The 16985-nt window shown below is 29.2% G+C and overlaps 1 protein-coding gene across 1 annotated transcript in view; it reads right to left on the bottom strand.

The window, feature by feature from the left end:
• Positions 1-16985, bottom strand: part of Smp_137170 (putative plasma membrane calcium-transporting atpase) — a gene marked incomplete at its 3' end in the record, with an annotated part of 139897 nt that overhangs the window by 59389 nt on the left and 63523 nt on the right. Inside the window, exon 4 of the mRNA XM_018796677.1 lies at positions 1275-1400. Coding sequence (XP_018651795.1) covers positions 1275-1400 — 126 coding nt within the window. The remainder of the gene's footprint in view (positions 1-1274; positions 1401-16985) is intronic.

Below are 16985 nucleotides of genomic sequence, written 5' to 3'. Positions count from 1 at the left end.
TTCAATCTTTTCACTTGAATTTATATATGATTTTTTAAAAATAAAAACCGAACAATGAAATACAGTCAACAAAATTAACTTGCAACTACTTAATTGTCAGGGAAACTAAATATAAATAACTATTAGAAATGATCAGCAAAACTAATCAAGCTAAGAAATTCATATTTTGGTATCGAACAATATCATACTGACTTATTGATTTCTTTAATGGAAGAGAATATTTGAAGTGGAAAGAAATTCGGATGTACTTTTTTTTGCTCATGTTATTTCTCATTGTTCAAGAAAACGTTTAAAGTTCAAGTAACAATTTACTTGAACTTAATATAAACGTAGAACATTATTCTGTACAAAAGAATTATAGTATGTTTATATATAAGATTGTTACATTTGACTTTCAAAGTTGACAATATTACATTTCCTAACTCTGTTGTACTATTCAGAATGATTTTAGTTCTGTACATTTTTTGAAAAATGAATATTATCACAGTTCACATGTCGAAATAATGCAAAAACGTTTTCCCAATTATGAAGAAAGACAATTGGATGAAGCCTCGCATATATAGCTAAAGCCTTCACTAGAAAGGAACATTTAACTAACCATCTAATATAAACTATTCATCCACACATTCAAACATTTAATTTTATTCACAATCCACACTGTTAACAAGCACAAAAATATGTCTATCTCCTGTTTTTCATATTACGAACATCAGATATACCACTCTAACATACAAACTAAAAGATCTCACAAAGAATCACCTTGACTAAAATGACATATCATTACCATGGTCAAATCTCTTTTGATTATACTGCAAAGAATTCTGCTTTATTCAGTTTGAACTATTTTTAAATTGGTTTTAATTCAATTTGATTATTTATCCTCTGAAGAGGCAATTTACACGAGGTAGTAAAATGTCAGAAATATATTTTCCAACACAATAGGATTTTACTGATATGCATATGTCATTGTTATTCTACAAGTTCTCCAACTTTTCCTACGTTATATAAAATGATATAAAGTTAAGAGGAAATGAATAAATTCATATTATTATTTTGAAAAATTAGCAGGTTTTTTAAAAAGAATATTATACCAAGGAGTTTATAAACTTATTTTTAAATATATTACTTTTGTCAATACAGTAGCATAATACTATTTTGATTCCTTCATATAAAAAATTATGAATATCTATTTATTTATCGTGTAGAAATGGATAAGTAATAATTGGGTAATAATTCATAAAAAGTATAATTCAATTATTGATGTACTGACTGACCTGATAATAACATTGGATCAATGTTTTCACCTTTTTTCACTTGATCCGGTTCACCAGTTAATGAGCTTTCATCAACCTTTAAATCATTACTTTGAAGAACTACTCCATCAGCAGGTAGTAAATCACCTGTAAATAAGAATTGTAAAAAATTTACGTGTAATACTAAAAATCATAATAAAATAAAGAAAACACAAAGTAAGGTAAGAATATGACAGGTGGTCACGCTATATCATGAATGGATCGGGATTAGACATGCAAACCTATAGATATCAAGCTAAGTGGTCTAAAGGTTAAATGTTCACATGTAAGAACGAAGGTTCTGGTTTCCAGTTTCCTGCGGTGGGTTCGTAGATGCATATTCCGGAGGGATCTGATATTAGGACGAGGCAATTGTCTATTGCTTCCTGGTTTTCAATTTGAGCTTAACTAAGATCAGTTCATGATTTAAACCACAAAACAACATAGCGTCGAATAAGAGCATATTGAATAAAGTTTTTACTCAAGGTGAAATCATTGATTAAAAATTTACTTATTGTTCTATTTGCCCAGCATTATGTATAGAAGTTCATGGATTTATATTGGGAATATAAAGACTAGAGACTTCGGATTAAATTTATTAGAGGAGATTATTATAGCACAGATCCATTTACTCTATACCTCATTTCAATATCTATGATCTCTTTTCTTTTATTTAACCCAAATTCGTTTTGTTTATTGTAATATCACTCCATCTGCATTATTTTCCTTTCTTCGTGTTTTTCACACATCTAATAACTAAAAGCAATAAACTTTTATGAAGTGTTTAACAGATATATCTTTCATAAACAGTTTCAATCTATTCAATGTCTCATGAACATACATTTTTCGAATAAGTAATACGAAACAGAGTTTTTCAAACATCCAGCTATTTTTAGCCAGAACACAATAATTAGTTTCTGTTTTCATAACTGGCAGTGATCCATAAACGAGTCGCTATGTAAATTCATTTACGACCCATAAAACATTTACTCAATAAATATGAAATAGTGTTTATTAAACTACATTCACTGTCTTCGTAATATCAATTTTCAGTTTTATTCATATATATCTTATAGTTTATACATAACTACCTGAGCGAAACTAAATTCTATTTCCTTAAGATTAACTAAACTTATTACATAATAGCATCATTAATGAATAAGTCTAGTGTAATAAAATGAAGCGAAAAACGTTATCAAATATGTGTGTAATAGCTATGGTAATTTATTTGTCATCATAAACAGATATTTATTGAGTAATCAGAGAGCAATGAACAGCTGTTATCATTCATTGTAATACTAATTGGTAATATGTTTCTATAACATTGACAACAGATTAAATCTCAAACTTTCAAATCTTCCATCTACTATATTGCCTTTAGACTACTGAGTAAAAGATCAGTTATTCATATTTCTATTATCAGTCAAATAATTAAAGTTGTGTGACCGTAATACTCAATAAAATATTTAACAGTTACAGTAATCAATCATCAGTAGTAACTATTATTAAAAGGCTAGTGTTATGTTACTTCACAAGAAAAGTAAACATATGAATATGAATACTTGGAATAATATATTTGTCTATTAAAAAATAGTAAAGTTTTTCTTTCTCTTTTTTACGGTTAAAAATAAATTACAAAAAAAAATAATAATTTTAACGATTTCAGATACATAAATAAAATAGATACGTTCCAAAATACCACAAATATCTTCCGATATCAATATTGTTACTGTTATTCTATTTCAGACATCTTAAAAACCTTTAAAAAAATATATACACAATTTTTATTTTAGCATATTTGTGTTACTTTTTTGAATATTTTTTCACTTTTAATTTTGCAAGAATAATTAAGAAAATAATTTAAAAAGTGCAGAATTTAACCAAAAAAAAGTAGCAATAATCGCTAGTATCTATAATCTACATATATATATATATATATATACTGGTGTTCCATATTATAAATAAATGTGTTTATTTAGCATAATTTTACAAAAACTGTCCTAATTAAATTGAAGCATAGTAGGTTCAAATTTACTGAAGACATATTTTGTATTTATCTATGTCATATCATTACAAAAATTTACTTTCTTTACCGTATAACACTATCTACTTCATTTGTGTATGTGTCTTACTTTGGTCATGGTAACATAATGAATTCTTAACTGTAAGGCCTGATGATGAAGTAGTTGAAATCAGTTGTTAGCTCATGTGTTCTTTATTTCTGAATACTCAATGAGAATCTTTAAACTACAGAATACAACTTTAAAGCATAGGTATATATATTTACGCTGATAAAGATGAATACATAACTGATAACAACGATATGAAGTATAGAACACTAGTCCCACATATTCTATAATCATATTTAATGATAATAAGCTGTATGTTCTATTTGTATGGTACACACTGTTGCAAGATTTTACAACTTATTCAATAAATTAGACAAACTGATAATCATACAATTTTGACGAAAAAACTATTCTTTCAGCAAGAAAATTGAGAAAGGAAATATCAAGTAACAAACTAATCATGCTCAAAGATAAATGCTCTCTCACTTTGAATAAATAATCACAAATGTGCCTAAAAAACTTTCCCAAACACAAAATAAACCAATGTTTTTTACAGAAATGAAATATTCTATTAAGAGATAAACATTGGGATAAAAATAACCGCAAAATAAATTTTGAAAAGAAGATGAGCAACACAATTTGTTTTTTTTTTGCATCCTTTTTGCAATCAAAACAGGTCAAATAACGGTGGGAGTTTCGATTCTATAATTAGCAATGCTGCAGATGGTATATATATATTCGCATTACCCATTCGCTTTTACCCCTAACAACTTTATTTGTAATCAAGCATATGTTAAAAACATTGGACCCTAAATTAACGACCTTTATTTATTAAGATATTCTTGCCGAAAGCAATGAAAATTTTTCTCACTATCAAAAATAATCAATGCATAATTATTTTTATAAAGTCGAACTTGACTTTCTGTACGTTTTTGTTTATATAATTTGAAATGATAGAAATTTAGATTGGGTGAATAAATGAGTCTCTGCCACAGTAAGTTCAACCGATATGTCACAAAGACTGAACCACATTAGATATGACTTTTAAATTCTTTACTTTCTATTAGCGAAGACTGATAGAATCAAGGGTTTGTGATTCGAAATGCGTTGAAATCTAAATAGGTATCTTATAAGTTTACCAAGGTGTATAATCCATTTCTCGTAAACAGACTATACCATCTTTTACAAAAAGTAATCTTATTTGAAAGATTATGTGCAAGATATTTTATCAAGTTACTAACGTCTAAGAGCATTTCTCAAAGTTCCTACAATTTTTACGTCTGGACGCACTGGAACGTCTTTCCTATATCAATCCCAAACGACTTATTATTAATTTTCACAAACTGAGAAAACAGTTTATTGGTAAGTTTGAAATTTGAGTAACTTCCCTATTTTTTCTATAACTGGACTAATAAGAATCTTGAAACTGTTCAAGAACGTATCCATATTCACAGTGACTATATTGTCAGGTATGGTAATAACTAATCTTCTCTTATTAACTCCATAACCTGTAGTCTTACTAATAATATCTACAAAGTTTTTACACTTACGACATAACATTATCATGATCTAGTCATTATATTTGCACAAATTACACAGACATTGAATATATGGCAGTAGTAAACAATGATCAAATAATAATTCTAGAGTTGTCTTAAATGGCTTATAGATATTAGGCTTTTCGTTGGAGAAACATTATTCCACTTAAAGTATATGATAATATTATTGACTACTTCCTAATGAAAAAACTGGAAACTATAGCTGGGTTGATACAGTCTGAGTTCTCTCTTCTTAAACTATGTTCTCAACGGTTAATTTTTCCCATCGTTAGTTCTCTTATTGTTAAAACATTATTTCAGGTCATTTTTAGTTCGTCTTGTGATATTCATATCGTTCTGCTAATACGGTGCAGCAGCTTCGACTAACACACAACTGAGCTAGGCTCCATGTTGATGATTTCTAGCTGACTGACTGTAGCTCAAAGAAACCAAGAGATATCAAAGAAATAAAAAGAAAATCACCTAACAATCTACATCATAAAAATATTTATGTAAACCAAGCATATAAAATGGAAACTGTAATAAAATGACAGATATCAAGTAAACATTATGTAAGCAGAATTATAATAATTAAATTTTTCATATCAAACAAAACATATATGATAGATATCAAAACTATTTTTTCTTTTCCTTAAAGTTTTTGAATTTTGACATTATTTTTCTTTAAATTAATGATTGTTTTTAGCTGTATTTAAACAAATTGTGACAATTTTTATAGTGATGTATAACTGTGAATAATTGTATGCCTTCAAAGAATATGGTTAACCATAGGTGAATAAAATAAAATTTTAGTTTGAACCAACGAATTGTTAAATCTTACATGATAAAACAATACTGGTTTAGTTAAATTTCATAAATTAATATATATATATATATAGACTGATTTTAATTACACAACTGATCTCTTTTTAGGATGTACAAAAATCTAAGAAAGAAACAATTCAGGAGTGTTTGTATATATTTATTTGAGATATACTATTCATTTTTCGATTATATTTTCGACAGTGTTTGTTAACAAAACCCCCAAAGACTATTTCATGGTATGTAAAATGGGTCTGTCGAATTTAGCTTAATTTTAGTGATGTTATTCCATCTTAACATGACGTACATCTTCAGGATTGAACTCAACATTATCTTCTCTATATAAAAAACATTATTTACAATATAAACACAGGAAATAGTATATCCTCTCATTATTGAGATAATACATAAACAGAGATTTGTTAATCCAGTACAAAACAGCTGTACAACGCTTCCTGATTTTCAATAGTTTACTAAGATCCGTCCATACTATAAACTATGTTAATTCAGATTTATAAATTAACAAAAATAAAAAGCTAAAAAGTACGTCCACAGTGACGTTTTGTTATTATACTGTTTTTATAACACTTCACGTGTTTTTACAATTAGTTTAGGTTGCTAGGTAACACAAAGCTTATGCATTTCTCTGTTATTATGCTAAACTTACAACGTTGTATAAGAAATTTGCCAATAAAAGTACAGAAGTGAAAATATCCTACTCGTATTGAAGCTAATAAAAACAACATTGAAGTATATTTTATTAGAAAACATATTTTCATACTAGACAAATACATTTAATTTCTCCACAAGGTTATCATTTTAATTTGAAGGCATGAAAAAATTAATAATTGATTCAATTTGTAACAAAGTTAGTCCAGTTATTGACAACAGTGTCAATGAAAAGACCCCGACTATCCATGATTTTATACAGGTATACCAATTAGTATCTAAGAGAATTATATTACCAAACTTCAAATAAATTGATGTGTGGAAATAAAAAGATTGCTTTCACCTTGTATTAAAACCAGAAAATTATAGATTCGTAATAGTTTAAAAAGTTATAACACCTATTGACATATTCCAACTTCTCAAATCAACTTATTATTTTGTGTTTACTAGTGATTAGCCTAGGAGATAAATTTTAAAAAATCTCAGTGATGATAGTTGGTGGATAGAGCTGGAATATCGTTGCTTCATAATATAATTTGATTAAAGTTGGGGAATGTAAACTATTCTACAATGGGTCAATGGTTTAAATGTTTATTGAGTTATAAAACTTTTGGTTTCTGTAAAATGATTATCACAAATGATATGCGAAGTCATAGATGAGAATGGAATAACTATTTAGTGCTTTCTAAGCGTTGATATTTCTCCTGATTTCATTATTTGTTGATAAGAAGAACATCCAAACTAAACTTTATCTCTATACATTAAAAGTAATTTGCATTTTAAAGTGATATCATGTCTGCTGATTGCAGACTAGACTGAAAGAGGACTACCAGGAAAAGCCAAACATATTTGAAACATAAAGTGGATCGTTAAAAGATAGACTTTACAATTTCATTCATCTACGAAAATATGGCGGCATATGTCAACATAATAATTAATCTTGCCAGAGACCTACTCGTTCACTTTTTTATCTATTTGATGAAGTTATATATATTCTTTTATAGCTATTTAAGGTGGTCTGTAATCTATTTTTTTAATTCCACAAAAGTTCCATCGACCATAAACTAGGAGAATTTTCTTTCCTCTATTAAAATTATAATTTACAACTCCCAAAGGATTAATAAAGTTAGAATAGTTCTATGAAAATAAATAATTTGTACTAACTTAAATTTTATGTTATAAACAGAAAAAAACTATGTGAACAGTTAAAGAAATCATTTTGATCAGTTTTCGGAGTCGTTATGGAAATTTATCACTGTCCCTCTAATTTCTGACTTTCTCTTGATAAAAAAAAGATTATATTTAAAGTTCAATCGATTAAAATCTTAAATAATGGATTGTCGAACCCATATATAAACCACTTAATTAAAGCCAGATTTCAGAAGAAAGCAGCCTCAGCTAGATAAACATTGAAAACCTTTAGGTACTGGACAGTTGTTTTGACAGTTTATTGAACTTCGCAGCAGTTCACATTCATGATAACACCATAGGAAAATCGAACACGACCTTAGGTTTTGGGTGATGAGAGCTTAATCTTCTAACTACAAAACTAGCATCTTTTGAGGAACATATCTAACTTCGGTTAATTCGGGGTTCATCAACTGTCTTAAATTGTGATCATAGGGTATTTCCTTGACACGAGACACGCTTAAACCGTACTGGTCACTGCTTCTCATTATAACTCCGGGAGTTTAAACAATTTTCACAAAGGTTGCATATTATATATATATATATATATTTCTTCGTGGAAAGTGTATCTAACAGACTAATTTTAAATGTATTATCTGAACATACTGCAGTTGTAAAAATTAAAACAAATAAAATAATTTTTAATAGTTGAGACCATGAATCAATTGAAGCAAGACCACAATGGAAAACCTGAAAGCACTAGACTGATGCATATTGGTAAAAGAATATTTCCACTAGCTACACAATAATAATGTACGATATATATATTTCAAACTACTTATCAGTAGCTCGTTTTTTCACATTTGTACATTGATTATTGAAACCTTTATCACTTATCTGAATATTCGAACGAAATTTATATGGAAATTGAGCAAATAAAAACGTTAATACCAACTCAAAAAATAAAGACATGAAACATTCTACAATATGAAGTTTTAACATTTTGTAGAGTATTTGTGTACACAATGAGAAGCATCCAATCAATTTTTCGCTCTATTAAGGTGGAATTACTACAAGCAGAAAACTTCGAACACTAATAGCTAAAACAGAAATAGAAAAATTTAGCTGAAAACTTATATCATTTAACGTATTCTCTAAAACAAAAGAAAAAGAAATAATCTGAGTTTTTTATGAATAGATGACCGATGAAAGAAGACAACGTAAAGAAATAGAATATTTCAAAAAACCTTACCCTTGACAATTTTAATAAGCAGAATATTTATAAAAAATAACTTTTTAAGTAATATCCCTACTTTTAATACTACAATAAGAACTATAGTTTTCGTGCAAAACACCATACGTATGAGGTTTTCAAAAACAAATATATAAATATACCAAATGGGAAAAATTCCTCTCTTTCATCCTATGATAATAAAGTATTGTGACGATAACGATAAAATGAAGAAAATAAAACAAGGTAGAAAAAACGAAAATAATGTCCCAATTGAAGAATCATAGCGAAGCAACATAATTAGTGGAAAATTAGAAAAAAAACGAAATTGAAAAAAAAATAGTAACCTATAAGAAGTGAATTAATAAATAGATGGAAAATAAGAATATGGAATAAACAAAAGAACAAGAACAGAGATCAACTAATACGAAGAGAAAGCGATATGAGTCGGCCAGATTGAAAAGAAAAGCGCCTGAAACCAGGGGAAAAGTGATCGAATATGTAGAACTATTGAGAATAATACTTCAATGCTCATCGAAATCATTAATTTATCATTTCTGTTTTATCGATCTCAATAAATTTTCAAAATCTGCAAATTCTAGAATTTCATCATGCTTATGTTAATTAAAAATGTAATATCTTACAGTTATCCAACTAACCCATTTGACATGGTAGGACACAAAGGAACATGTGTTCCAGGTAAAATAGCTCGGTTGAGTTATCATAATAGTCAAAGTCAACCACCACTTCAAAGTAGCAGCTGAAGTCTGGACTTAATGTGTAAATCTAAACAAATTGGAATCAGTGCTATATAGTCCAATTTAACTTTCTATTACGCACAGTTAAATTGAAAGTTAACTAGTGTTATCAAGTCGTTCTATCAATGAACATAATTGCTGGGAGAAACCAGAAATTAAGACGTTTGATTCACTGGATTAGATTTCCGCATTTTGAAGATGAATTAAATACCCTCAGGTATTTCAACCTATATCACTCAGAATCACGACAAATGGATGATAGCAATCGTATTGTTACTTAGGTTTTTGACTTCACCCAAAATACGAGTACAAGTTGATATGATTTCTAGAATCAAGATATTGGTACACATTTTCTCCGACCACGAGTTACCTAATTCAATGCACTATGATATCGGTTTGATTTACTTAGCTTACTTGTCAAATTTAAAACAACCAGTTTGGTATAATAAGTATCTAGCAACAGATAATTTAGGTTTCGTAACGTAAGCAGTATTATTTAATAACTACAAATATCTCTATATCATCTAATCAATAAGATTTTGCTTGGTCTATTAGGACTATAAAAATGGTAACATAAATTTTTCATACAGTTGAACTAAGCTTCTGAGTAAACAAATTTCATTAACAACAATTTACTAAAATTCAAAGTAATGCTAAACATAAGGTTGGGAACAGATCTTTAAACAATCCTACAGAATGAATGTTGACCATTAATATTTTACAAATCTTCACAATTAGATAAACCAAATAGATATGAACAAAAACAACCATATGCTTACTACAATTTATTAATCTATTTATTTATTTAATTTTTCCACTGATACAAAGCATGAGGCGTAAAACAAATGAACACGAAAACAGAAAACCCACAATTATTTCTTTTAATTGACGTGTTTCATTTTGAGATGTATAAAGAACCATTTATCACCTAAAAACATATGCGAACTAATGTCAGCGAGATCAGTAATGGGAACCAAGTAGCACTGTACAGCTTTTTCATCCTGGTATGGGACTTCTCGGAAGTAAGTATCTTCAACTTTGTTACGAAGTATCAGACCCAACAGCTTTCCTCTCAAACGTTTATTTGAATTGATGGAGTTAATCAATTTTTAAACAAAATCGAAAAGCTTTTCTTGTTTAAAAGTAATAAATTTGCTTAACTTTTTAATTATTATATTTACACAATATTGTATTATATAGTATTAGAATTGCTCATATTGACAGAGTGATTTATATGTTATTACGTATCCCTCTGAAATCTTAAAAATAAAAAAACAGTCGTAAATTACGAAAAATGTCATAATTACATAGTACATAACCTACATACAAGTTCATTGATTTCAGCACAGTTACAACTAGAAGTTTTTTTGTTTTTTTAGTTCTTTCATAACTCATTCTAAATGTCTCAGGAATGTGTTGGATACAAATTTGTAATCTTAAGAAAATAACTTTTTTTCTTCATTTCACTACATATTTGCTATAAAAATACCATAAAATATCAATGTTATATATAGTTGATGTAGATTAAAAAAATGGAATTATCTCATTAACTTAGTTAATTACATTATATATATATATATATATATATATATATAGAGAGAGAGAGAGAGAGAATTTTTATGACTGGTGTTCCTTAGCAAGGTTGTTTTCTATGGTAAACCTCAACATACAAAAGGGAAAAAGCAAGATCCTCAAATACAACACGAAGAACATCAACTCATTGATACTTGATGGAAAATCAATGGAGGGGGGGGAAAGTTTTAAGTACGTGTGCAGCATCATTTATAAACAAGGAGGATCTGATGCATATATAAAGGCAAGGATTAACAAAGCAAGGGCAGCATTCCTACAACTGAAAAACAAATAGAACTCAAAACAACTGTCAACCAACGTCAAAGTCAGAATTTTCAATAAGAATGTCAAAATAATTCTACTGTACAGTGCTGAAACGTCATCATTACAAATTTACATGTATTTATAAACAATTAGCTACGTAGGATGCTCAATATCTGTAGGCCAGATACCGTCAGCAAAAACCTATTGTGAGAGAAAAGTGATTATTTTCCTAATGAAGATTAAGTTAGGAAGAGTTACTGGAGGGGGTGGGGCGTCCGTTGAAGAAATCATCAAACTGCATCACAAGGCAATCTCTAGCTTTGAATCCCGAAGGCAAAAAGAAATGAGGAAGACCTAAGAATACATTGTGTCAAAAATTGGAAGCAGATATGAACAATGAAAAGCAACTGGAAACAACTGGAAAGGAATGCCCAGAACAGAGTTTGATGGAGAATCTTGATGGGAGGCCTAGTCTCCCTTATGAGGGATATCAGGCGTAAGTAAGTATATAGATGGATAAATTTTGATTCAGGAAAATGTAATGTTTTCTTAAAATATGCACCTGTTCTCATTTATAGGATACAAATTTAAAATGTATGTCCTGAATGGAGTCTATTGGACTCAGATTTTTTACCACTGATCAATTATAAACCGACAACTTATTTTTTAAATCAGCAGAAATAATTTTATGTTTAAAACACTAAATACTTGTTGAGTAGTTAAACTGGTTATTTTTTATCTCCATTTATGCCATAAGCTTTAAATTTTGCATCGCAAGAATTCGTTTCTTTCTCACGAACTGTTCAATGTACATTTAATGTATTCTAATACTATTACTACTAATAATAATAATAACAATATAGTTACCACTACCACTGTAGACTTTTTGTTGATAATTTCACGTAACTACGGTAATGTGGTATGGCAACATCGACCGACGTACGCATCATTTTCTATGTCGTGTATACATGGTTGACGTTGGCTATCTTACAACCAAAACCTTATCGAATAACCAACGTCTGCAATGAGTGGCGAAAAACCGTAAAGTATGGTTTAGCAGCGTTAATCACACACTAGTTTGTACATGTTCAACTTAGGTAAAATTTCGAATTAACTTATTTGTCAAACACTGCATTTTTAGACAGCATGTATGTAGGGGCTAGTACATAACAAGCCCACATAGGTAGTTCTGGCTTCTGGACAGATCAATTTATTTATTCTCCTCTAACCACATTTTACCCTGTCACTTATTCGCTTATTAATCCTGACTGCTTTTTCTAGGATCGCATGAGTACTAATTACTTACCCCACTACTCATTATGTGTTTGTAACTTATTTTTGTCTGACTATAAATACCGATTCACGCTTGGTTAAATCGAGTTGGCTCACTAGCTTTCTTCATTGAGCGTTATTTTGTTTTGGCTTCCTTTCCGACGAACGACTATGCGAAATATACGTATCCGAAATTTTTTCTCGTATTTGACTTATTTAATTGCGTTATTCACCAACGCGAGTTACAGCGACGATTATATACGAGGATTGGTGTCGTGTATGTTTCGATAACAATCAACCTGGAGTCAGATGTAGGGTCATTAAATATATATTATACAAAGATAAACACTGGCTAAAATAACAATGTTAGTCTAACTGATAATTTAATTCAGGGGTTTACTTAACTTTACGATTTATAAATTTGTGTATAAATAAGAATATCATAATACATGAATCCAACGTATAAGAAAATAGGTACTATCTATTGTAACTTGAATAAGTTACATTTAAATCTATTTATTAGGTGAATTCGAGCTATAATAAATAGTGATATTTAAGTAAACAATTCAGGCTTGATCGAGATATTTATTTATGTATTAAAATAGAAACTATAATAAGAGATTTTTAAATCTATATCCGCCTTTTGACTTCATATCTACAGGCTAAATTGATTACTGTCAAAATGATCAATAAGCATTTTCGATTAGCAATGAAAGGTTGTGCAAGATCATGGTTCGGTTGAAGTTGGACATTTACACCATTGGATGTTGACTCAGTGGTCTAGAGGTTAAGCGTTCGCGCGTGAGACCGAAGGTCGTGGGTTTGAGTCTCGTGTGTGGGACTGTGGATCCGCACTACCATGGAGTCCCATGACATGACGAAACGGCCGTCTAATGTACCTAGGTTTTCAAAGGTGGTTTAGTTTGGACTGACTCATGAATTCAACTGTTAAAATAAGTGATTTGTTTATAAGAAAAGAATAGTGATAAAGACTTGTATGAACAGTGAATAAACTTCATATTTTGACACTGATTACTGAATTATTGACTCCAGCAATATCGCCTAAAATAATTATGGGGTATGATTTTTTAAAATCCCAACAAATAACTTAACACTCGTTTAAAAAACTAATAATGTTCTGGACTCAATAATTTAATGAATAACACATTTAACATATGAAGCGTTAAGTAAATACATTTGAGTCTCTGTTTATAAACGTTAACACTGATATCTATGTATTTTTAGCTATAAAGTCCTACATAGAGGAGAATATATATCTTAGATTTTACTGCTGGTAACGTTTTAAAGCCATTGAACAGTTCGAAAAAGATCTACCTGAATTACAAGATTTCATCAATTTTGTTCGTTAAAAGTAATTATTTCCTAGCATAAAATACAATTAGGTTTGAACTGCACTTACTGATTCATTTATACAACATATAATCTTGAATTAGTACATAGCTTTAGTGAATAGTTTAACAATATTCTACTGGTTATTGGAAATTAGAATATAATGTTTTCCTTTAATACTTAATATTAAAAGATTAATTGTTATTCAGCTTACAGTAATGCATTATCTGAATGAATTTTATTCTTACAGTGTTTGAATGAACGTGTACAAAATTATGGAACAGTTAACAGTGAAAACAGTAGCTCTTCATGAAAAAAAGTTGAAACGTTTAAAGGTTATCACTAGGCTTTATCATTTTCATATTTCTACACAAATTAAACTATTATCTGCATATAACAAGGCGGCAACTAAATATAATACAAATATATACCTGATCAATATACTTTATATCGTTATTAGAATTGGTTTGAACCATCTTGTTCTTGATATTGCTGATTGAATTTCGATTGGTATTGTAGTGGACGAGAACACAAGTGTAGACAACAAAGCGTTGTTTGTTAAATTGTGAATGCCAACTGTTCAATACTTCATTTGCAATATGTCATTCAATTGTCTCAGACTTTGTTACCACTTCGTTTCCATACCAATCACTCTCTCTTACCATTCTCTTCTATCCGATCTTCTCAATATTCTGATGCCAGGCATTCCACTTTCGATTAATGTTACATGCTACTTATATCTGTCGATGTAAGTAGCACAAATCGCAATATTGGTTAGAATATGTGCATGTTGTGCTGATTGAAATGATTTAACAAATTTTCATAAGTTTTTATGGAACAAACGGAACTTTCGTCAACAGTAGGACCAGACATGAAGGTTTCTTCTTATTAAGGATCCGTCAGCTGGATGTACATTTTCAGTCAAGAAGAGCTACAACGGTGAATTTCGAACCCATTCTAATTATGACATTAATATCATACATGTTGCACAAATAAGTTACTATCTGAACTTAATAGCTAAGTGGGTAGCACATTGTCATATGAAGCGAAACGTACTGAGTTAGAGCTTCAGTGTAAATAGCATTAGAATAAAGGAATATTCTAATGACAAGACATACATTCTAGATTCAACCACTAGCCATAGATTCATTTGTTCTAATTAAAATTGTGAATAGTGAATAATAGTGATAGTCACTTCAGTTTAGTTGATTTACTTTATAAAACCAGCCGTAATCTGAATACATGTGTAGTTTCTGAATGGATACGGCTTTCAAAGTATTATTTTCTGTATTAGAAAGCCCATGTTTTGTATTTTTGGTAGCCAAATTTATGTTTCAATACATCCTTTTATTTAATACTATATGTTCGGTGAATATAGGAATTCGCGAGATAACTCAATGGTAATAACATGAAAAATACATTAAGCAGCATGAATTAATATAAAAACAATCGCAGCACAAATGAGACGTTATTATGACTTTATAATCTTTCTCTTAACACATAAGAAAAATTACATTTCGCTAGAGTGTACATAAATATTTATTGCCACTGGGATTATATAAAGATATATATGCAGTAATCTGATACAATATTATTTTTGTAAGTAATTATAATTTTTAATTCTTTTTAAAGGAATTCTGAAGAGTATACCCGATCGCATGTTGTAATTTCTGATCGAGTTAGATTTTTTATCTACAAGACACTGATGAAAAATCATAGGGGCTCTGTGAGAGATATCGACGACCGCTTTGTAACGATACATAATGATTACTTTGTACGCTGTTCAAACTCGATCCAAATGCGAAAATTCATAGGGTAAGCTATCATAAATCTCTAATGTTCAAAACTGTATCATTATTTTCAACACGCTTACTTATTCATACTTATTGTGTATATAAAAGGTCTTGTGATATGGAAATAGTATTAAGCTAGCATATGAACGTAGGTTGTTGTTTTTTCTAAACATTTATTCTATTCAATCAACCTCGAAATCTAATATAATCTTAAATGTTTTACCTAGATTTGGTTATTTCCATTGACAATATATACTTTAGACAATTATATATCTTTGATTTCATACACAATGAATAATAATACACAAAAATACTTTAGGACATGCAAGAATAAATGAAAGTTTTATTTATATTGAGCAAAAGACTTATCAGATTTCATATAATTTAAACAATTTATTTCTCCAATATCAAATCATTTTTTAAGTTTTGTAGTAAAACTCATTCGTGTGTAAAGTGATATAGATATGTTACTTAGAGTAATATTGTGCATTTATTTTTCGATTAGAAACAAAACTACTGTGCATGATTATTGAAAAAAAAAATCAAGGAAAAAAACATAGTAAAGCTGGATTTAATGATTATAAGGATTTAAATATAAACTCTTTTGATTGGTTGTAATTTGTAATCATTTTATTCAAATCCCACAGTTCTCTTTACTATAGTAATTATTTTTTTTAGTCTCTTTATTTGTAAATACGCAATGTAATGGTAACATTTTTAAAAAATATTCATAATTTTATTGGCATATTGGCAAACGTATCTTTATAACTTTAATATTAAGATTTTGCTTAAAAATATCACTTTTTGTCGTTTAAAGTTGCAGGTGTTACTAATACTAAAGTACTTCTAAGGCAATAGTTAAAAGCTGTTGTGTCAAAATACTGTTAGAGTTCAACTGAGCTGACTTATAAATAAAAACGCTTCTCAAGCCCCATTGTTTAGTTTGTTTATGTACAAAAGTATCAGTAGAACTTAAGAGATTAAATTTGTTATAAAACAATACCAGTAAGCAAGTAACTGAAATAACTCCGCCTGTAGCTATTCTAGAGTTACTGCCGGTTCCAAGCCCGGGTAAAGGAAGAGGGTTGGGCATGAGGTTAGCGACCCAAACTAACTCGCTAAAAAAACGCTAACTAGAAAACAGTGATTCGAACCATTTAAACTCTGCCCTCCCAGTTGAAGGAAGATTTATGACACCTCATGATGAAAGCCGATATCCTGCGGAAG

The sequence above is a fragment of the Schistosoma mansoni genome, chromosome 4, assembly GCF_000237925.1.
Source record: "Schistosoma mansoni strain Puerto Rico chromosome 4, complete genome".
Lineage (NCBI taxonomy): Eukaryota > Metazoa > Platyhelminthes > Trematoda > Strigeidida > Schistosomatidae > Schistosoma > Schistosoma mansoni.
The sequence above is the reverse complement of the archived record's forward strand: the minus strand, read 5'-3'. Positions and strand labels throughout refer to the sequence as shown.